Raw genomic sequence first — 24,444 nt, 5'->3', positions numbered from 1 at the left:
TATATCGAGGGCTAATATGCACTTTCCCCGATATATCGGAATCGGCCCCGGAGATTACCGATATTTCAGGAAAGTGCTGTACCGGAGTGATGGCTGCAGCTAGAGACATCACCCCGGTACCGGCGTCCATAGCCGACGGTCGGCTGTCTTGTAATGACAATTGATGCGGCTGAGAAGTCCCCCCCACCCCTCCTCCCTCCGCCTTCCGCGGCTCACCTGGGTCTCCCGTCCCACCGCCGCCGAAGACCCGATCAAAGCCGCATTTGGCTCTGATCGGGTCTCCGTGTAAAAACCCGGAAGTGATGTCATGACAGCACTTCCGGGTACTCAGCGCCAGATTTTAAAAAATGACAGCATTCGAAACAGCCAAACTTTGCGTTTTGAATGCTTTTAAGTGCAGAGGAGGGGTTTGGGGTCTTTTAGACCCCCAGATCCCTACACAACTGTACCTGTCAAGTAAAAAAAAAAAATTTTTTGTGAATGTACGAAAATATTGGCCAATTTATCAGCCCTTCCCACATCTCTGCTCTCTCTCCTTTGCAGGATGACTGGTCTTGACTCCACCTCCTGCTGTAGATTTCTGCAGGCAGCCTGTAGTGGGTGGGGTTTGCTGGGCCCCTCCCACAGCTCTGCTCTGCAGAGGCTATGTACTGCAACTTTTACACGGTAATATATGTGTTCAGAGGCGTAACTAGAACCTTCAGGGCCCCGATGCAAGAAACCATGATGGGCCCATAGGCCTGCACAGGGGGTGTGCCAGGTGTGCCTGGGCACACCCTAATCACTACGCTGCAGGATGAAAACTGGGGAAAGGGGCTAGTAAATATGTAATTTACTGGTGCCTTCCTTTTCCAAATGAACATTGTGAACACAACTAGGTTTACTATGCTTCAGTTTGTCAATGAACAGGAAGCCACTCAGCACAGAGCACTTCCTATTCATTCACTGTCCAGTGCAGCTGAGGCTGCAGAGAAAGGCATGTGTGTTTGAGCTTTGGGGTGCACACCATAATGCAATAGGCTGCGCACACCTATGGATGGGCCCCCTTGGCCCCCAACCGGTGGCCCTTCCCACTGATCCTGGGGCCCTTTACTCCCATTGTGGGACCCTTTATTATGGTCCCGCAACAGGCCACCTTCCTGCCATTTTGGGGTCCCCCTATGGTGGCGGAACACCAGAGCCCAGTTGCAAGTGTGACCTAGTAGTCTCACCACTGGTGTCAGTAGTTGTTTTATTTTTTATTTTTTTACAATTTAATTTAATTTATTTATTTACATATTTTTTAGTAGCCCTGTTGGTGGGCTTTGGTGAAATATCAGGGGTCTAAACCCTTGGTCCTCAACCCTGGTCCTCAGGGGCCACTAACAGGCCAGGTTTGCAAGATAAGTGAAATACATCCCAGGTGATACAATTTGCTGCTCGGTGATTGCAGTATTCTAGTCTGCATCTCCCCAAGGTAATACCTAAAATCTGGCCTGTTAGTGGGCCCTGAGGACCGGAGTTGGGGACCACTGGTCTAAACCACTGATGTCTGACTTTTGAGACAGAGAAAAAGACTGAGGACAGATTCATCAGTCCCTTTCTCTCCAGCCTCAGCTGCACAGAATGAATGAACAGGAATGGCTTTGTACAGAGCTTCTCGTTCATTCATAAACTGAAGCATAGTACATTTACTATTCCTCAGCTATGAATGAATTAAAAAGTGATCGGTACGGATCACTTCATTAAGACAAGGAAGGACAAGTAAATGACACATTTACCAGCTCCTTCCCTGTTCTCCTGACAGATCCTCCACAGCGGCTGAAGGAAGGGGGAAACCCAGTAGCACTGCTGGGGGGGGGGGGCAAGGGGGAATCCAGGGAAAGACACAGCACAGGAGCCCAGGATAGCAGGGCAATGATAGGGAGGCAGCAGGGATAGCATGTAGAGAAACTGATGCCCTCCATTTCCCACCTCCACCGCTGATTGTTTGCAGGAGGGAGGAGAAGGGGGCATTCAGCAACTACATGGAGGGATCAGTTCCTCAGCATGCTGCCGCCCCCGCTTTCCTCCTATACAGGCATACAAGGGGGCTGCATGGGCCCCCCTGGATTATGGGGCCAAGACGCAATGGCAACCCCTGTACGTAAGCTATTGAGGAATATATTTTAAAGAAAATTTTTAACAATTTTAAAGCGTTACTAAACCCACAAGAGTAAAATCAGTGTGTATATGCAGTAAAGCATGCTTGTCACACTCACTGTGGGACCTAAGGGGTTAATCCTCTGCATTATGTGCAAAAAGACTGTTTGATCCTGTCTTCTCTGATCCCCCCCCCCCCCCCACATCATCTGGATAGTACAATGGTAGGGGGCACTCTGCACATGCTCAGTTTGGTTTGTATTGCTAGAGAGGTTTTTTTTTCTTGGGAGGGAGCATGTGGTCAGCACAGGGCCAATCAGCACTGTCCAGACAGAGGGTCAGGGGTCCTGCAGCCTCATAGGACAGTCAGAGGAGAATGAAAACTGCTATATACTGCCAGGGCTGCTGTTAGAAATCGCGGGGCCCCATACAGACTACCTGGCAGGGCCCCCCCAAGAAAATATTAAAGATATATTTAGCTAAAATTACAACAAAATCACTATTATCAGACACAAATATAACATAACATATAATTCCTGCTAAATCTAAAAAAAAAAAAAAACTATGTTAAATAAAAAAGAAGATGAGAAAAATATACAGGCTGGGCAGTGGAGCTCAGTGATCAGAAAGACAGAGAGAGAGAAACAAAGTTACAAATAAACTCCTGAGCAGAGATAAGTGCTGGGGGGGGAGGCACACAAGGGAGGGGGATTAGTGAGGGACGACTGTCTCTTTCTCAACAGATAAAAGCTGATAGCAGGGAGAGGGACAGATCAGATTCAGGTGCTGGAGGAAGATTTCTGTATTTGTTGTCCATCACTAATCCCCCTCTCTATGTGGGCCCCCCTGTGTGCTAGGGCCCCCTACAAGAGGGCTGGTGGTCCCCCCTATCAGCGGCCCTGTATACTGCTGATGAGAAAAGGTATTTAGCAGTTTATATTTACTAAAATAATTGCATTTCCATGTTCTGTGTACTGTGGGAGACCAGATATAGTGAATGCGGGGACCTGGGTTTAGTAACGCTTTTTGAAGAGCATAAAAAAATGTAAAAATAAAATAAAAAGTAGCCAAAAAAAAAAAAGGCAAAATTAAAAATGGTTTAAAAAAAAAAATCATCTCTCCAAAAAAAAAAAAAAAAAAGTCAAGTCAATAAAGCAGAATTTAGAAGGTGTGAATTTTATTCCGTGTATTTCTATATACGGCTCCAAATATAAAATTGCCAGCTGGCGTCTATTTCTGTTTTAAGTAAACAAAAATTCTGACAGATGACACGGGAATAAGACAGCGGTGACAACACACAAACCACCAAAGTTTGGGAAGAGCTAAACTTCTGCTTTGAAAGTCGTCCCCTCACCTTTAGGTCTAAGTGGAGTATATACTGCTGGTGCAAGTAGTAAATCCCTTCACAGATCTGCTTGGTGAACATTATGGCGTCCAGTTCTGTCAGATGGTAGTTCTCATCTGTGATCCGGTCAAATAATTCCCCGCCGTCCAAGCTGGGAAAATAAAAAAGGTCAAAAAAATGTAAAAAAATGTCAAACAATTTTCACCTTTTTATCTTTTGCATCTCGGAACTGCTGCTCTCCTAAATCTTCTTTGCAGCTACTTCATGTCTACATGGCATTTCTCAGGGTGGGTTTCCTGATGGTGACAACAATGAATCATGCCTGTGTAATGTGTGGTATACGGCCACTTGTGATCTCTATTACAAGTCCGGGTGACAACGCAGGAGAGCAATTGGGAGACAAGGGAACAGCGTTGTCACCCTATAATAGGAAGTGTCTGGACAAGGACCTTTATGGCAGGATCACCAGCGCTATTTTTATAATGAAAGAGATTGCAGCAGCAGCCATGAGCTTTATTTAACAATATGTCTACCATGCCAGTTTATAAATGTACCTTGGTAGGAAAGTAGTGAAAGGATAAGTCCGCTTTCATGAAAAAAACAAAAATAAATACATAGCAAATATTATAATTTTTTTTTTTAATTTAGCAAATACAATTACTGCAAAAAACAATTTATCATTCTATCCCTTGAAGCCAGTGCCTGCCGGCCCCTTATAGAGGAAGTAAAGCTGGTGGCCCTCCAGCTGTTGCAGAACTACAAGTCCCATCATGCCTCTGCCTATGGGAGTAATACATGTAACTGAAAAGCATCATGGGACTTGTAATTCTGCAACAGATGGAGGGCCGCCAGTTTGACACCTGTGGATATTTACTTGATGCCGGTGACATCATTGGCGCATGCGCTCTGAAGTAATGGCCGCCCGTGACGTTCCCTAAGAGCCCTGTGCCGTGAGGAGTGGCTCCCGCGCGCATGGGCAGGAGCGGCGTCATTGCGGCTCCGGCCAATCAGATGGCCGGAGGATGTGAACCCGGGAAGAAGACCAGTTAAAGATGGACGCCATGTCAGCGGTGAACGGGCGGCGCTGCGGGGGCTTCATTCTAAGGTAAGTATTTCATAATGAGCTAGTATGCGATGTATTGTGCCTTTGTCTAACAGATTTTCTTTAATTTCTTTAATTATTTTTGGGAGGTTTACAACCTCTTTAACCAGTTCTGGACCGGAAGATTTTCACCCTAATAACCAGGCCATTTTTTGCGACTCAGCACTGCGTTACTTTACGTGACAATTGCGCGGTCGTGCGACGCTGTACCCAAATAAAATTGATGTCCTTTTTTCCTACGAATATAGCTTTCTTTTGGTGGTATTTGATCACCTGTGCGATTTTTTATTTTTAACAAAAAAAGTGACAATTCTGAAAAAAAAAAACAATATTTTTCACTTTCTGCTAAATTTTTTATTCATTTTAGGCCAATTTGTATTCTGCTACATATTTTTGGTAGAAAAAAATCTCAATAAGTGTATTTTGATTGGTTTGCACAAAGGTTATCGTGTCTACAAATTATCGCCTCAACTTCCCTGCTGGTGAATGGACAAAGCTGGGGGGCAACTGTAGGCAATGGGGATCTCTGGAGAACTCTCCAGGAGCCTGAGAGCTTTCCATGGGCACTGTGGTAGACTGGAGTACACTAAAGTGATTTGGGGGCAGGGGGCACTATGGGACACCTTCGGAGGAAGGGGTACTATGGGGGCTGGAGGCTCTACAGCAAGCTAGGGGCACTGAAGTGGGCTAGAAAGCACTATGGGAAACTGAGGGGCTCTGTAGGGGCTGAGGGTTATCAGGAGGCCTGGGGGGGGGGGGTTGAGGGGCACTGCAGGCCAGTATGGGAGGTTGGGTGGCCATGTGGAAGCTGGGAGGCACTGTGGAAGGTTAGGGAAGCAGCAGCTGGCTAGAGGTCCAGGAGGAGGGATGTTGAGGGGCATTATGTGGGTTGAGGGCTGTCAGGGGGCCTTGGGGCACCGTGGAAGGAGCACAGCAGCTGGCTGGAGGTCCAGGGGGAGGGAGAATGAGGGGCATTATGTGGGTTGAGGGCTGTCAGGGGGCCTTGGGGCACTGTAGCAGGTTAGGGAACCAGCAGCTGGGTAGAGGTCCAGGAAGAGGGAGGTTGAGGGGCATTATGTGGGTTGAAGGCTGTCAGGGGGGCTTGGGGTATTGTGGAAGGTTAGGGAAGCAGCACAGCAGCTGGTTAGAGGTGCAGGAGGAGGGAGAATGAGGGGCATTATGTAGATTGGGGGCTGTCAGGGGGCCTTGGGGCACTGTGGCAGGTTAGTGAAACAGCAGCTGACTAGAGGTCCAGGAGGAGGGAGGTTGAGGGCTGTCAGTGGGCCCTGGGGCACTGTGGAAGGTGAGGGAACCAGCAGCAGGCTAGAGGTCCAGGAGGAGGGAGATTGAGGGGCATTATGTAGATTGGGGGCTGTCAGGGGGCCTTGGGGCACTGTGGCAGGTTAGTGAAACAGCAGCTGACTAGAGGTCCAGGAGGAGGGAGGTTAAGGGCTGTCAGTGGGCCCTGGGGCACTGTGGAAGGTTAGGGAACCAGCAGCAGGCTAGATGTCCAGGAGGAGGGAGATTGAGGGGCATTATGTGGGTTGAGGGCTGTCAGGGGGCCCTGGGGCACAGTGCCAGGTTAGGGAACCAGCAGCAGGCTACAGGTCCAGGAGGAGGGAGGTTGAGGGCTGTCAGGGGGTCCTAGGGAACTGTGGAAGGTTAGGGAACCAGCAGCAGGCTAGAGGTCCAGGAGGAGGGAGATTGAGGGGCATTATGTGGGTTGAAGGCTGTCAGGGGGCCCTGGGGCACTGTGCCAGGTTAGGGAACCAGCAGCAGGCTAGAGGTCCAGGAGGAGGGAAGTTGAGGGGCATTATGTGGGTTAAGGGCTGTCAAGGGGCCTTGGGGCACTGTAGAAGGTTAGGGAACCAGCAGCTGGCTAGAGGTCCAGGAGGAGGTAGGTTGAGGGGCATTTTGTGGGTTGAGGGCTGTCAGGGGGCCTTGGGGCACTGTGGCAGATTAGGGAACCAGCAGCTGGCTAGAGGTCCAGGAGGGGGAAATTGAGGGCTGTCAGGGGGCCTTGGGGCACTGTGGCAGGTTAAGGGGCACTGTGGGCCAATATAAGAGGCTAGGTAGCACTATGGGAGGTGGAAGGGGGTTAGGGGATCAGCATCTGTTGAAAGTCCAAGAGGAAGGCTGCGACCTGGCAGTGGCCACGACCCAGTGGTTGAGAACCACTGCTTAGGGAATCCTCAATAGGATTTCCTATATAATGCACCAGCCTGATTGGAGTGCTGGAAGACCTTCCAGCTAGGGCTTGGACAACAAAAATGTACGTACCCTACTCCATAACCCCCAACCCCCCCCCCCCATCGCCCAACATCATACATACTATTCCATGATCAAGGTCAAGTCGTTTTTGCACTCAAAGGCGTCATATAACTGTATCAGGTTCACATGGTTTAACTGGTTCATGACATTAATTTCATTCTTCAACTCGTCCTAGAAGGAAAAAAGGGACAAGTTACCATTTTATTGGCATTTCTACTCCCATGTACAAGGCGAGTAAATATTCTGCTAATTAATCATACCGCCTAAACTAGACAACATCTCCATCCTGACAATGCTTGGGGCCTCCGGTGCCCTTTTCCAGCCCTCCCATCTCGTCGTCTAACGAGGCGCTGACAGCGACTCCCACCGAGCGACTCATGAATATGCAAATTCCTCCCACAGTCGCTTGACAGATTGGCCGCGCTGCGTCTCAGCGCTAAAGGCCAACACTTCAGGAGGTGGCTGGGATCATACAGGACGGTTTCAAATATTGAAAACATATTAATGAGTTGTCTCGCCTCTGCACAAGGCTAAATAAATATTACATTTCCTGTCTGTATTTTAAATCTATAAGTCGGTTCCTATATCAGAGATGTTGTATAAAGAAATACGTCCTGTGGATCCAAACCCCTAAATTCTCATAGGAACTTTAACATGTAATTTCAGATTGTTGCTCATTTCAAGATTTGCTTGCAATATTATAATCTGTATCTTTCTTTTCTTGGAATAGGGGCTCCGGGGGGGGGGGGTGTTGGGGGGGGGTGAATTAAAATAAGGAAGCTCCATTTTTTATTTTGTTTTTTAATAAAAAATGTTATTGATTTTTAATTGAATCATACAAGTATTCCGACATGTTGCTAGGCATCAAAATAATTTTTTTTGTTGCCTTGCAACTTTTCGGAATACTTTGTATGATTTAATTAAAAAATCAATAAAATGTTTGGGTTGTTGGGTGGGGGTGAATTAAAATAAGGAAGCTCCATTTTTTATTTAGTTTTTAATAAAAAATGTTATTGATTTTTAATTGAATAAAGATTGAAGTATTCCGACAAGTTGCAAGGCATCAAAATTATTTTTTTTTGTTGCCTTGCAACTTTTCGGAATACTTTGTATGATTTAATTAAAAAATCAATAAAATGTTTGGGTTGTTGGGTGGGGGTGAATTAAAATAAGGAAGCTCCATTTTTTTATTTTGTTTTTTAATAAAAAATGTTATTGATTTTTAATTGAATCATACAAGTATTCCGACATGTTGCTAGGCATCAAAACAATTTTTTTTTGTTGCCTTGCAACTTTTCGGAATACTTTGTATGATTTAATTAAAAAATCAATAAAATGTTTGGGTTGTTGGGTGGGGGTGAATTAAAATAAGGAAGCTCCATTTTTTATTTTGTTTTTTAATAAAAAATGTTATTGATTTTTAATTGAATCATACAAGTATTCCGACATGTTGCAAGGCATCAAAATATTTTTTTTTGTTGCCTTGCAACTTTTCGGAATACTTTGTATGATTTAATTAAAAAAATCAATAAAATGTTTGGGTTGTTGGGTGGGGGTGAATTAAAATAAGGAAGCTCCATTTTTTATTTCGTTTTTAATAAAAAATGTTATTGATTTTTAATTGAATAAAAATTGAAGTATTCCGACAAGTTGCAAGGCATCAAAATAATTTTTTTTTGTTGCCTTGCAACTTGTCGGAATACTTAGTATGATTCAATGAAAAATCAATAAAATTTTATAATAAAAAAAAATATAAAAATAAGGAAGCTCCAGGATGAGGGGGGAAATTTTAGTTTTGAGTGAATTAACCACTTCAGTACCGGGTCCTTTCCACCCTTCCTGCCCTGGCCAATTTTTAGTGCTGAAATAATCAATTACATGAATCAAAATAAGAAGGCACGGTGTGGGTGACAGCATTTATTGAGCACTAATTTATTCCACTTAAGAAGTTTTCTTTGTATATGGACTGTGAATGTTTCACATTTATTTATTTCTGCTGGTTATATAGCAATAGTGTGTTGTTGTGTTCACACTATTGGCACATTTGTATGTTATCTTCCATTATATCTACATTAGCCATCACCTAACAGCGCCTGCTTTTTATCAATTTTTAGAGCCGACACACTTTAAATTGCGCAGTCATGCAACAATGTCCCCATATAAAATCTTTATCATTTTTTTCCACACAAATAGAGCTTTCTTATGGTGATATTTAGTGCCGGTTCACACTGGGGCGACCTGTGAGGCGACCTGGTCGCCTCACAGGTCGCCGCAGGTCGCCTCCCATAGGGAAGCTGCGGACCCGTTCTAATAGGAGCGACACAAGTCGCTCCGACCTAGAAAAAGGGTCCGGAGCTTCTTTGGGGCGACCCGGAGGCGACCGCCATAGACTTCAATGTTATGAAGTCCGTGGCGGCCGCTCCGAGGTAGCGGCGCGCTGCTCGCACCGCGACCTCGGAGGTCGCGGTGCGAAGTAGCGTCGCCCCTATGTGAACGGGGGCTTAATCACCACTGGGTTATTTATTTTTATTTTATTTATTTATTTATTTTTGCTAAATAAACAAAAAAGAAAGAAAATGTTGAAAAAAAAAAAAACAAATTTTTCTTCAATTTTGTTAATCAAATTTGCAAATAAATAATCATTCTTCATAAATTGAGGCCAAAATGCATTCTGCTACATTTCTTTGGTAAGTTGGATAATCGTTGCGTGTGTACGAGGCATTAGAATTTAATTTGTTTGAGAAAGATTTTCCATCCTGGTCCTTCAAATGTTCTTGTCTCTACAGTCAAATGCATTGTTGATGAGCCCCCACTATCCATTAGAAAATCAAATGACAATTCAGAAAACAAATATTCTTCAAGGAAATCCTACTAGTGTATGGACAGCTTGGCAAGAAATCTCAGTAGAAAACCATCCTCCATACATACCCTGTCCTTGGGAGCCTTAATTTTAATGATTTTGGCAGCCAGTCGTAGTCCAGTAGATATCTCTACACACTTGTGGACTTGACCAAAACGCCCGCTGTTAATAAATGTAAAGAGATATGAACATGACAGTATCTTTTAGCTGAAACAAATTCATGTTAGAGAGATATCGAAAAGCTATGCCTCAAATTCAGGGAAAAAAATGAAAAGATTCCAACACACTGTTTCAAATGCCCTGTCCCTATATATCAATATTCCTCTCGGTATTGGATGGTTGATGTTTGACAAGGAAAGGTACTATGCTGCAAATTTGGTGATCCTGCCCCTTGATCTTACCCTTCTGGACACAGGATCTTCAGAAATACGAACAGTTGACGAGTCTATCCACCTGAAGTTGTTCTTTCTTTATGCTCCCAGGGATGATCTCTCAAACCTGGGAAAGGCCTCCTCCACTCTTTTTCCTACTGCGGCTAGAAAGGTCATACTTATGCCTCGTACACACGCATCGATAGTTGGCCGTGAATTTTCGGCCAACGTCCGATCGGCCGATTTTCGGCTTGTTAGTATGATGCTTCCGACAACCGACTGCGACTTTTCGGCCAAACAAAATCTGGTGTGCAGGCTATAAAATTTTTGTTGGCCGTCAACACAACGGCCGATTTTCCGTCAGTGAGTACAGATTTCGGCAGACAAAAATCAGATGAGCAAGACTGGGCATGCTCAGAGAAGAAAAAACACACGGAAAGTAAACCAGCACATGACATCACTTCTGAAGTTGGTTTTTGTTGGTCGTGAAATTTTGTGTGCAGTCTAGGCACATTCCAACCAACACAACAACACTGGACAAAAGACGGCCGATTGGTCGGCCAACAATCGGTGCGTGTGTACGAGGCTTAAATGCAGCATGCAACATGGGGGAAGAATGCCAAAGAGTCTTTGGAGCTTTCCCAAAACACTAAACTCAAACCAAGAGGAGCATTGATCAAGTAAGTAAGTTGATGAAAATTGGAAGTGATTTTCGTCATAGTTATCTTCAATTGACTTGACTCTAATTTTATTTTCATTTGGTTTTCGTCACTGAAAACATGCAGCTGAAGAAAATTATGACAAAAATATTTTCGTCGACGAAATGAACACTGCTTTTTGCTGCACAAAGCCACAGGTTTTCATTATGCATCACTGCAACCTGCCAGCTTCCTAACAACCAATGATGTCATCAGTTGATAAATATTTCATAACAGTTCCCATATTCAGCCAAGTAAATTGAAGGATTAACACCTATGCAGACTTCCCGACACCAAGGATTGAATTAACAATGTTCACAGCTCCCATCTTGTTCTTGGGCAATCAATATCAGCCTTGACACATTCCAAGGTGTTTGGAACCCTTCAAAACACAATGACTTGTATTATGTGATGAAATGTAATGCCATTGTAACCCTTGCCTTCTGGGCACTTTTACCCCCCTTCCTGCCCAGGCCAATTTCCAGCTTTCAATGCTGTCACACTTTGCATGACAATTGCGCGGCCCCATATAAAAAATTTTTATAATTTTTTTTTACAGAAATAGAGCCTTCTTTTGGTGGTATTTAATCACCACTGGGGTTTTATATTTTTTGCTAAACAAACAAAAAAGGACCGAAAATTTTGAAAAAATAAATACATTTTTCAGAGGTTGTAATAAAATTTTGCAAACAGGTAATTTTTCTCCTTCATTGATGTGCACTGATGAAGCAGCACTTATAGGAACTAACAGGCACTGATAAGGCGGCACTGATGGGCACTGATAGGTGGCACAGATGGGCACTGATGAGGCGGCACTGGTGGGCACTAATCGGGAGGCACTGATGAGGCTGCACTGATGGGTACTAATAGGTGGCACTGATGAGGCGGCAATGGTGGGCAGTAATCAGGAGGCACTGATGGGCACTGATAGGTGGCACAGAAGGGCACTGATGAGGCGGCACTGGTGGGCACTAATCAGGAGGCACTGATGAGGCTGCACTGATGGGCACTGATAGGTGGCACCGATAGGCGGCACTGATAGGTGACACTGATGATGAGGTACTGATGAGCACTAATTGACAGCCTGTGATCTTTCTATGCAGGATCGCAGGTCTCTGTGATCATTTCACAAGCCCCGCCCCCATACAGTTAGAAACACGCCCCTAGGTACACATTTAACCCCTTGATCACTTACTGTGTTATCCCCTTCCCTGCCAATGTCATTATTACAGTAACAGTGCATATTTTTAGCACTGATTACTGTAGTAATGTCACTGGTTCCCAAAAATGTCAGTAAGGTGTCCGATCTGTCCGCCGCAATGTCGCAGTCCTGCAAAAAATCGCAGATCACCGCCATTACTAGTAAAAAAAAAAAAAAAAAAAACAATAAAAAAATTACATAAATCTTTCCCGTAGTTTTTTTAGCCCTGATCACTGTATTGGTGTCACTGGTCCCCAAAAAAAAAGTGTCAAAAGTGTCACTTAGGGGTTGATTTACTAAAGGGAAATCCACTGTGCACTACAAGTGCATTTGCTCTGGGGCTGAGGGGAAGCTCTGCTGATTTCTGTCATCCAATCATGTGCAATCTACAGCGACCGCACTTCCAAGTGCACTGATAGTGCACAGTGGATTTTCCTTTAGTAAATAAACCCCTATGTGTCCAATTTGTGTGCCGCAATTTCACAGTCCCGCTATAAGTCACTGATTGCTGCCATTACTAGTAAAAAATAAATAAATAAGAATTCCATAAAAATATCCCATAGTTTGTAGACGTGATAATTTTGCGCAAACCAATCAATATAAGCTTATTGGGATTTTTTTTTTTTTTTACCAAAAATATGCAGCAGAATACATATTTTACATATTTTTTTTTATTAGATATGTTTTATAGCAGAAAGTAAAAATATTGTTTTTTTTTTTTTCCAAATTGTCAGTCTTTTTTTGTTTGTAGCGCACAAAATAAAAACCACAGAGGTGATCAAATACCTACAAAAGAAAGCTCTATTTGTGGGAAAAAAAAGGACATACATTTTATCTCTGTACAGTGTTGCACGACCCTTGTGAGTTAAAGTAAGGCAGTGCCGTATTGCAAACAATAGCCTGGTCATGAAGGGAGGTAAACCTTCCTGAGCTCTAGGGATCAATGGGTGGAAAACCACTTTAACTCCAGTCGTGACATTACCAGCGGAGTTAACGGAAAAATTTGCACAATCCACTTGTGAACAAAGGGCGCGTTCCTGTGTATAAGGCAAGACCTCAGGGATGTTTTGGGATTTAGTCGAAGTGCTGTTGTTATCACGGATTATAAATAGCCGGTAAACATGGCACCAAGACCAGAGGCATCATTCTCATCTTACTCACGCTTTACAGAGGATTAGACCTTCGCCCAGTTGTTCTGTGTTACAGAAAGTTAAAGTCCTTTTAGATGCCACATGGGCACACGCACCATACAGATATGTAGGCCACATACCAACATTCTTACAGTAGCTGTTATGTATAATGAGACTCCATCGCAAAATTGAATTTGCAGGTTTCACATACTGTATACACCAGTATGTAAGTTTATGGTCACATGATATACCAGTGACATCACCATGAATGCCGCCTATCCATGTCTAGAGACAGGTGACATCACCAGGGATGCAGCCTATCCATGTCTAGAGACAAGTGGCATCACCATGAATGTAGCCTATCCATGTCTAGAGACAGGTGGCATCACCATGAATTCAGCCTATCCATGTCTAGAGACAAGTGGCATCACCATGAAGTCAGCCTATCAATGTCTAGAGACAGCTGACTTCACAATGAATGCTTCCTTTCCATGTCTAAAGACAGGTGACTTCACCATGAATACAGCCTATCCATGTCTAAAGACAGGTGACATCACCATGAATGCACCCTATCCATATCTAGAGACAGGTGACATCACCATGAATTCAGCATATCCATGTTTAGAGAAAGGTGACATCACCATGAATACAGCCTATCCATGTCTAGAAACAGGTGACATCACCATGAATTCAGGCTATCCATGTCTAGAGACAGGCGACATCACCATGAATTCAGCCTATCCATGTCTAGAGACAGGTGACATCACCATGAATTCAGCCTATCCATGTCTAGAGACAGGCGACTTCCCCATGAATTCAGCCTACCCATGTCTAGAAACAGGTGACATCACCATGAATTCAGCCTACCCATGTCTAGAAACAGGTGACATCACCAAGAATTCAGCAAATCCATGTCTAGAGACAGGTGACATCACCATGAATTCAGCCTACCCATGTCTAGAGACAGGTGACATCACCATGAATACCTATGCCTATCCATATCTAGAAACAGGTGACATCACCATGAATTCAGCCTATCCATGTCTAGAGACAGGTGACATCACCATGAATTCAGCCTACCCATGTCTAGAAACAGGTGACATCACCATGAATTCAGCCTACCCATGTCTAGAAACAGGTGACATCACCAAGAATTCAGCAAATCCATGTCTAGAGACAGGTGACATCACCATGAATTCAGCCTACCCATGTCTAGAGACAGGTGACATCACCATGAATACCTATGCCTATCCATATCTAGAAACAGGTGACATCACCATGAATTCAGCCTATCCATGTCTAGAGACAGGTGACATCACCATGAATTCAGCCTACCCATGTCTAGAGACAGGTGACATCACCATGAATACCTATGCCTATCCATATCTAGAAACAGGTGACATCACCATGAATTCAGCCTATCCATGTCTAGAGACAGGTGACATCACCATGAATTCAGCCTATTTATGTCTAGAGACAGGTGACATAACCATGAATTCAGCATATCCATGTCTAGAGAAAGGTGACATCACCATGAATACAGCCTATCCATGTCTAGAAACAGGTGACATAACCATGAATTCAGCCTATCCATGTCTAGAGATAGGCGACATCACCATGAATTCAGCCTATGTATGTCTAGAGACAGGTCACATCACCATGAATTCAGCCTATCCATGTCTAGAGACAGGTGACATCACCATGAATACAGCCTATCCATGTCTAGAGATAGGCGACATCACCATGAATTCAGCCTATGTATGTCTAGAGACAGGTCACATCACCATGAATTCAGCCTATCCATGTCTAGAGACAGGTGACATCACCATGAATACAGCCTATCCATGTCTAGAAACAGGTGACATCACCATGAATTCAGCAAATCCATGTCTAGAGACAGGTGACATCACCATGAATTCAGCCTACCCATGTCTAGAGACAGGTGGCATCACCATGAATACCTATGCCTATCCATGTCTAGAGACAGATGACTTCACCATGAATTTAGCCTATCCGTGTCTAGAGACAGGTGACATCACTATGAATACAGCCTATCCAAGTCTAGAGACAGGTGACATCACCATGAATACAGCCTATCCATAACGGCTGTTCAGCCGCATAATTGCTTTTACAGGCGGCGGGAGTGGATGCCCCCCACCGCCCTCCAGTGCTTAGGAATGAATCAGCCGGTAGCGGCCATTTACCATAGAGCTGACCGTGGACCAGATAGTCCCTGGCCATTACTATGACAATCGAAGGCCGCAAGCAACGACTTACGGCACCAGCAGATGTAAATACTGCCGTTTTCTTAGCTTTTTTTTTTGATCTCAGGCTTTCCAGCGTAGAGGAGAAATCTAGGGACTTATAGACCCCAGATCTTTGCACAAAAATCACATTTAAAAAGTGGCTAGAGACAGGTGACACCACTGGAATGCAGCCTATCCATTCACTACAAACCAATGACATCACTGGAATGCAGCCTATCTATTCACTAGAGAGTGATGACATCACTGAGAATGCAGGCTATCCATTCACTAGAGACCAATGATGTCACTGAACATACAGTATATCCATCCACAGGAGACTAGTGACATCACTAAGAATGTAGCCTATCAACTCACTAGAGAGTGATGACATCACTGAAAATGCAGCCTATCCATTCGCTAGAGAGCGATGACATCACTATGAATGCAGCCTAGCCACTCACTAGAGAGCAATGACATCACTGAGAATACAGCCTATCCATTCACAAAAGAGCGATGACATCACTAAGAATGCAGCCTATCCATTCACTAGAGACCAATGATGTCACTAAACATACAGCCTATCCATCCACTGAGCACACAGCTGCCCCCTGGTGGCTGACCAGTAAACTTTGTTGCACTAATCTTAGAAATGTGTGCATGTTTTTTTAAATCAACATCGAAAATGTGAGTTTTAGCCAACAGAGTCAATAATCTCAGCGAGAGTTAAAGATTGTGTTTTCCTTGTCAAGCTCTTGGGTGACATTTATAAAGGAGCCAAAACAAACACGATGTAGGAGTTTTAAACAGATTGTGTTCAGGATTAAATATCTTAAGGGGAAAGAATTCCCGTTTGCTTTATACATCTGGCTGCCAAAGTCTAAAATGCGGTGTTTAATTAATGGAGTTTTGCTCGGAGAATACTTGGATTTATTATCAGGTTTGGACAAACCTTTTCACAAAGCCATACTGTCTGCCCTATATTTGGGTCTCTAAGCGCCCTTCTGATCTAGTTTGAAAGGCCGAGCCAAGCAGTAACTTACAGTTTACTTTTCAGATGTACGTGTTAAAGTGATTGTAAAGTCTTGGGTTTTGTTTAGATCTACGTGCACAAGGTCTCGGCGGCACAATTAGACACAGCGGGAGGCAGACCGCGAGAGGAGCGGGCGTGATCGCCGCCGGCCTCCTGCGATCTTCGGCTAGACTGACAGGAGAGCCGTCTGGAATGTAAACAATGCAAGACGGCTCTCCTGTCAGAGAGGCAGGGAAAGATGTTGTGAGTGATTCAGCTAAGCTGCATCACCAATCTCTATGTGCCTCTGTTCAATCCATCCCCCCCCACACAGTTAGAAAGCACATATGGGGAACACATTTAACCCCTTGATCACCCCTAGTGTTAACCCCTTTCCTGCCAGTGTCATTTATACAGGAATAGTGCATATTATTTAGCACTGATCACTGTATTATTGTCACTGGTCCCCAAAAAGTGTCGCTTCGTGTCAGATTTGTCCACCGCAATGTCGCAGTCTCGATAAAAATTTCTAATCGCCACCATTACTAATAAAAAAATAAATATATAAATAAAAAATCCAAAAATCTATTCCAAAGTTTGCAAACGTATAGGCAAACCAATTATTATAAGCTTTTTGGGATTTTTTTACCAAAAATGTGTAGCAGAATACAAATTGGCCTAAACTGATAAAAAAAAAATTTGATTTTTTTATATTTTTTATTGGGAATGTGTTATAGCAGAAAGTAAAAAAAGTAAAAAACATTGTTTTTTTTTTTTTTTCAAAATTGTCACTCTTTTTTTGTTTATAGCGCAAAAACTAAAAACCGCAGACGTGATCAAATACCACCAAAAGAAAGCTCCATTTGTGGGAAAAAAGGACATCAATTTTATTTGGGTACAGCGTTGCACGACTGCGCAATTGTCAGTTAAAGCATCGCAGTGCCGTTTCACAAAAAATGGCCTGGTCATTAAGGGGGGTAAAACCTTCCGGAGCTGAAGTGGTTAAAGGAAAACTGGCCCAAAATAGTAAAAAAAAGAAAATCATTATATTTTTATTTAACTGTATATTTCTTGCTACTGTCATAATCTACTACTACTACCACCGCCACCAAAGAACAATCCAAAATAAATTCTGCTCCTGACAATCGCAAAATATATTGATTCTGCGAGCTACTATCTATGAAATTAGGTGAATTTAAGCTGCTAACATAGTTCACAATCCCACTCATGTGCTAACTAAATCAATACACAATAAATGCTGCGCTATGTAAATGCTAAATGACCGTACAAACAGAATATAACTATATTAAAATAATAATAAAAAGTGCATAAATACAGTGAAAAATTGTCCAACATACTGTATAGTGAAATATTGTCCAACAACATTTCACTATATGTTGGACATTTTTTCACTATATGTATGCACTTTTATTTTAATATTGTTATATTCTGATTGGACAGTCATTTAGCATTCACAAAGCGCAGCATTTATTGAATAGTGCGCAATTCGTTTTTTTTTTAATCCTACCTAAAACACTGACACTAAAGCTGGATTCACACATATGGGAATTGGATGTGGGTTTGTATATAATAAAGGGGGGACTTACACCCCACTACATGCACTCCTTTCTTTAATTTTATATTGCAGTTATACAGCATGATAACTCATCTCGATTAGTAATGCTTCTACTGCACCATAATTAGTTGAGAATTGTCCAACTTACCCCCCGAGGACTTCATGCTGGCAGACTGTGTAACAGGATGACAATATGGCCTGCTTAATGCTGACTATCCTGTGGTTGAAAGGTGCAGGGGGTGGTGGGCAATCATCTACAACAGGACAATACACACAGCAAGATATGGGATTAAGACAACTCAAGACAACAGCTATATGCACAGATAAACCATATAGAAGTGATTTAGCTGCCAAAACATTTGTAAAGTATTGCACCCTTTCTTGTGATTCCCTATCCCTGCATAGTATCGATAGGGTGACATCACCTGTCACAGGAGTGACTTTCGAAGACCCTGGGCTACTTCTCCACCTCCTGTCTGCTCTATGGACAACTAGAGAACACCACCACACCAACAAAACCCACCTATCTCTCCTATCTGTGGAGCTTCCAAGGTAATTCCCCATTTTGTCCATCAGTCTACAGACCCTGGGCCACTTCTCCACCTCCTGCCTGCACACAACACCACACCAGGAAGCCCACTCATCTCTCCTATCTGTGGAGCAGGGGAGGACTCGGCCAAGGGGCAGGGGGGCAATTGCCCCCTGTGCCGCTTTGATGTCCTGTAAAAATGCTGCACCGCTTCTGCCACAGACATGCCTCAGATGAAGAGAAGTAAAGTCTCTGCCACTGAATTACTGAGTGCAGGATGAAGACAAGGACAGAGCACAGGCCTCCCCACCCCCAACATGGCTGATGTAAACTGTGTCTGAGCCGAGGCCGGTTCCGTGCCCAACTTCAGACTCTTCTTCCCTGGCAAGCCCCAACCAAGCTGTCCCAGCACCCTCAAACCGCCCCCTACTGGCCAAGTTGGGAACCAGGATTCAGCCTGTGAGTAGATAGTACCTGGAGCAGGGTTTCAGCCTGAAATAGGGGTCAGGAGGGGGATGGGAATAGGGACAGTAGGAGGGGGGCCGAGTCCCTGCACCATGGGCCTCTGGTTTGTACTTGCCCCCAAACCTGCTGGCCAGGTTGGGAACCCAGATTCAGCCTGGGGGTGAGTAGAGAATACCTGTGGCAGAGCTCCAGCCTGGAATGGGGGCCAGGAGGAGGACGGGAAGAGGGAAAGTGGGAGGGGGCTAAGTCGCTGCACCATGGGCCTCTGGTTTGTACTTGCCCCCTGGGCTGAAAGTTGCCAGTCAGCCCCTGCTGTGGAGCCACAAATGTATTTCCCCATTTTATCTATCAGCTTACATGAAGGCAGGTGCAGATTCTGTTTTCCACTGTAGGTGGCGCTCTGCAGCTGGAGAAGAAGTCAAGAGAAACCTGGTTTCTCTATGGTTTCCTTGGTCCCCATGGAAGCATTCAGATTGGCTACACTGCCTCCAGGTGACCCTGGAGGTCATCTTGGGTCAGCAGAGCCTTTTTAAGTGCCCAACTACAGGTTTTGGTGCACTTTCTTGTAAATGGATAGCGTAGGGACAGTTATCTGTCTGTCAGGAAGATTGAATAGCTGTAGGGAAAGGTTCAGGACAAGTAGATACAGGTTAGGGACACACCATCCTGCGGACTGGCCAGGCTTAATTCCACCCTCGGAGACAAGTGCTGTCGGTACATCAGAACCTGCTCCAATCTAAAGGTTTGCACAGAACTGTGAGTGTTCCCAGCTGGGTGCCTTTATGATGGGCTGTTTGTATTTTTGGACCCTTCCCTCAATACAAGTGTTCTTAATTTCAACTGGACTCAGTGTATTTAGTTCCTCCGCACCACGCTGCACCTATCCACATACAGACCCTGGGCCACTTCTCCACCTCTTGGCTGCTCATACCAACACACCGGGAAAGCCCACCCATCTATCCTATCTGTGGAGCCACCAGAATTTCCCCATTTTGTCCATCAACCTACAGACCCTGGGCCACTTCTCCACCTCTTGGCTTCTCACACCAACACACTGGGAATGCCCACAGATTTCTCCTGTCTGTGGAGCCACCAAGGAATTTCCCCATTTTGTCCATCAACCTACAGACCCTGGGCCACTTCTCCACCTCTTGGCTGCTCACACCAACACACTGGGAAAGCCCACCCAATCATCCTATCTGTGGGGCCACCAAGGAATTTCCCCATTTTGTCCAACAACCTACAGACCCTGGGCCACCTCTCTAACACCTGCCTGCTCACACCACCACACTGGCAAAGCCCACAGATTTCTCCTGTCTGTGGAGACACCAGGGTACTTTCCCTTTTTGCCCATCAGCTCACAGAGCAAGTAGTGCAAGCTTGATGTCAAAGTTTGGCTCTGGATGATCTGATCCAAAAAATCAATAAAGGACAAATAAAAACAAGAAATATTACAGTCAGATTGTAACTTTTATGGGCACCCTTGCAGCAAAGTTCTGAACCGCTGAATGATCACTGAACATTTTAGACATAACTCCCCCACAAAGTAATCTGCTGCTATGTTTGCAGGCAAACATGGAGGTCCACCTGACCAGAGGCTCTTTGATATTTGAGGCTTGAAAAATTAAGCTGAAACCCTTACTAGACTAACTTCTAGCAAATTCTAGTATTCTTATGGCGCTTTTCCACTGCATGGAACAGAACGGTTTGGCTCGCTTTTGTGCTTTTCCACTGCATGGTACCACATGTACGGGTACCATGCAGTGTACAGGTACGGTGTTGGAACGGTTCGGTACGGTACGGTACGGCGGCGCTTTTCCACTACATGGAACCGAACAGTACGGCTCGCTTAAACAGTACCACCTCAGTTGTGGTTCCAAGAGGGCCGTACCGGTACCATATCCCACAATCCTTTGCATGCAGCCTTGACTGTTTGTCACTACTAGCCACTGATTGGTCAGAGAATCATTGTTATCCCACCCACTTTACTTTAGTGGAAAAGCAAACCGTACCAAACCGCACCGAACCATTCCAACACCGTACCATGCGGTACCATGCAGTGGAAAACCAAACAGAGCCAAGCAGGGCCGAGTGGAGCCGAGCCGGTACTTGCAGTGGAAAAGTGCCATTATATTTGTCAATTTAGGCTTTTGAAGTCAACTGAACAAATTTAATTAATCTTCTTACCAATAACATGCAGAGACAAGTCCTCCAGAGCTTCCTTTGCGTCCGCTAGTGGTTTGCTGACAGAAGAGGAAGCGGGAGTTGGGACAGGGCCACAGTCTTTTTTAACCAGTTCTGTTTGGTTGGGCTTTACTGCTCCCATTACTCCCTTGTCAGTATTTTTTTCTTGTTTTAAGTCCATGTGGCCTATCTCCTGAGTCGGCAGGGGTACAGCAGGTTGGATCTCCTCAGTTTGGGTTGCAGAGGATGTTTTCTTGCCCTTGCTTGTGTCTTGTGTTTTATGTGGTGCTGGTGTGACCCCATCAGACTTTTGTTCTTTTTCTGGTACAGATCTGGTTCCTGAGTTGCTTATCTCCTTTGTCTGGACGCAAGTGCTTTTCCTAAAAAACAAACAAAAAAAAAAACATGAAAAAAATCATATACACAATCATAAACTCAAAAGAATCACTATTATACAGTACACTCAACACAATGCTACTAACTGTCCATTTTTGGAAGGACAGTGCCTCTTTCGTAGCCAGCTGTCCCTCTTTTTGGGGTATGTCTCTGCTTTGCTTAATTTCAAATGGTAGTAAAAAGAAAACCTGGAATTTCACTACAAGGGATTGTTTGCTGACATTTAGGCCTGCCTGCAGGGGAGGACTGGGCCAGGGGGGCAATTGCCCCCTGGGCCACTCTGATGCCCCATAAAAGGCTGCACTGATTTTGCCACAGACATGCCTAAAGGATTCCTGGTGAAGAGAAGTAAAAAGTCCCCCCCACTGACCTACTGAGTGCGGGTTGAAGACAAGGACAGAGAGCAGAACCCCCCCCCCCCCCCTCTAGCATGGATGTTGTAAACTGTGTCTGAGCAGAGGCCAGTTCCATGTCTCACTGGAGCTCCCCCCAACCGCCCCCTGCTGGCCAGGTCGGGAACCCGGATCCCTGATTCAGCCGGTAAGCAGAGAGTATCTGGAGCAGGGCTTCAGCTTGGAATGGGGGTCAGGAGGACAACGGGAAGAGGGAGAGTGGGAGGAGGGCCGAGTCGCTGCACCATGGACCTCTGGTTTGTACTTGTCCCCTGGGCCGAAAGTTGCCATTCTGCCCCTGCCTGCCTGAATGAACAGTCAGTCAAATCCACATTAATGTCTGCTCCCGGTTGTTTACCACAGCAGCCAATGGCTGTTGGAGTGGAGCCACATCTACTAGTCAGAAAGCATTCCATGGAGTGTCCAGCTTGCAGTGTTGTAAAGTCCCAATGCCTTCCTTGGAAGGGCTAAAACCAGTTTGGTGAAATAAGACCAAAACATGCAAAAGGCTTCCTGCCTCACTATACATAAGACCACTGCAAATTAAAAAATGCACAAATCAAGATAATAATTGGCAGTGGAAAACAAGAGGTCATGAAGAGAATCTTTTTTCTAGATCTTAGCAAAAGTCATCTATAGACATCTGTGTCTAAATTGGTTCCACTGACTTCAGCCAAATCTGAATATTTTCCTGCCGGGTACAAGGGATATCTCAAAAGAATGTACAGTCTTGCCCACTTTCACCCTTGCTGTTTGTACTATCACAGGAACCCTTGTTGGCAACTATAGGGAATAATGCAGATATTAGAGGGGTTAAGATTGGAGAAGAGGAACATAAAGAGGCAAATGCAGACGATGTTCTGTTTTATATCTCCAGTCCTAGAATAACGCTACTAAATGTTATGAAAGTATTAAAATATTAGAGAGAGTTATCACATTTAAAAATTGAACATTAGTGTGACTAAGAAAGATAACCAAGAAAGATGAGCAGGTCCTTCAAAGGGGAATTCCCATTTACATGGCGAAAAACAGAACTAAAATATTTTTTTTTAACAACAAGGAGTGCTTTATTGAGAGAAAACGTGAGTACATAAACAGAAATTAAGAATATACAATCAGCATATTACAGGTGTCAAGAGAAATACCACAAAACAACAGCAGTATATATCAACCAAGCAAACAGTGTCAAGGAGCACGAAACTTAGAGTCATAAAATACACAGCAGCCAGTCCCGGACAACGTCGAACCACGGGAAAAGTAGGGAAGAAAGGGGAAAAGGGGAAGAAAAAGACGGGGGGGAAGGAGGAGGGAGGTAGGGGAGGGGGGGGGAATGAGAAGGAGCGAAGGGGGGGAGGGGGGGACATAGAGACCAACATCAATTCGCAGTCCAAGGCGCCCAGACCTTATCGTACTTCCAAGGGCAACTCCTATTCATGTAGGTAAGTTTGTACAGAGGTAGATCCGCATCCACCAGCTTAAACCAAAACGGCACATCCAGAGTAGACGGAGCCGACCACCTGAGAAGTATGCCCTTTTTCGCATAGTACAGAAGATAGGAGAGCAGGAGTTTGGAGTGATGAGAACGCTGGTCATCCTCATGGATACCCAAGAGTGCCAATTCGGGGGAGGTCAGGAGAGAGAGCCCCAGCTTAGCATTAATAGCCTCAAATACTGCCGTCCAATAACTAGCTATCACCGGGCAGAACTAAAATATTTAGGAATAAAATTGACACCGCCCCTGAAAAACATACACTATATTACCAAAATGTATTGGGACGCCTGCCTTTACATACACATGAACTTTAATGGTATCCCTGTCTTAGTCCGTAGGGTTCAATACTGAGTTGGCCCACCCTTTGCAGCTATAACAGCTTCAACTCTTCTGGGAAGGCTGTCCACAAGGTTTAGGAGTGTGTCTATGGGAATGTCTGACCATTCTTCTCAAAAAATCTTTCAAAATTTTAGATACTCCCTTGGTTTGCCACAAACCTATTTCAGGACACTAAAAACAATAATACTTAGGCAACATACACTGCCTGGTCAAATAAAAAGTCACAACCTGCAATTAACTAAGCAACCAACCAAACTACTCTAACTAACTAAAGTATCCTATTGGATAGTTTCTGCATGTGCCCAAAGAAGGAGGTCAGCTGACTACCTGAATATACTGAATGACCAGGTTATTCCATCAATGGATTTTTTCTTCCCTGATGGCACGGGCATATTCCAAGATGACAATGCCAGGATTCATCTGGCTCAAATTGTGAAAGAGTGGTTCAGGGAGCATGAGACATCATTGTCATACATGGATTGGCCAGTGGCCACCACAGAGTCCAGAACTTCACCCCATTGAGAATCTTTGGGATGTGCTGGAGAAGGCTTTGCACAGTGGTCTGACTCTCCCATCATCAATACAGGATCTGAATGCAACACTGGATGGAAAAAAAAAATGTGACCAGTGGCGGCCTGTCCATTAGGGGCACAGGGGCACTGCCCCCCCTATCCATGCATCTGCCCCCTAATCTACATGCAGGGTGCCGGATGCATG

General features: G+C 44.5%; 1 protein-coding gene across 1 annotated transcript in view; it reads right to left on the bottom strand.

The window, feature by feature from the left end:
* Nucleotides 1–24,444, bottom strand: part of MYLK3 (myosin light chain kinase 3) — a gene marked incomplete at its 5' end in the record, with an annotated part of 60,641 nt that overhangs the window by 19,980 nt on the left and 16,217 nt on the right. Inside the window, 5 exons of the mRNA XM_082269947.1 lie at nt 3,476–3,617; nt 6,901–7,010; nt 9,768–9,861; nt 18,079–18,184; nt 21,112–21,488. Of these exons, the coding sequence (XP_082126073.1) occupies nt 3,476–3,617; nt 6,901–7,010; nt 9,768–9,861; nt 18,079–18,184; nt 21,112–21,488 (829 nt within the window). The remainder of the gene's footprint in view (nt 1–3,475; nt 3,618–6,900; nt 7,011–9,767; nt 9,862–18,078; nt 18,185–21,111; nt 21,489–24,444) is intronic.

This window comes from Pelophylax lessonae (genome assembly GCF_965119305.1).
Source record: "Pelophylax lessonae genome assembly, chromosome: 10".
In the NCBI taxonomy this organism is placed as follows: Eukaryota; Metazoa; Chordata; class Amphibia; order Anura; family Ranidae; genus Pelophylax; species Pelophylax lessonae.
Note: the sequence above shows the minus strand (reverse complement) of the source record. Positions and strands in the feature narration are given on the sequence as shown.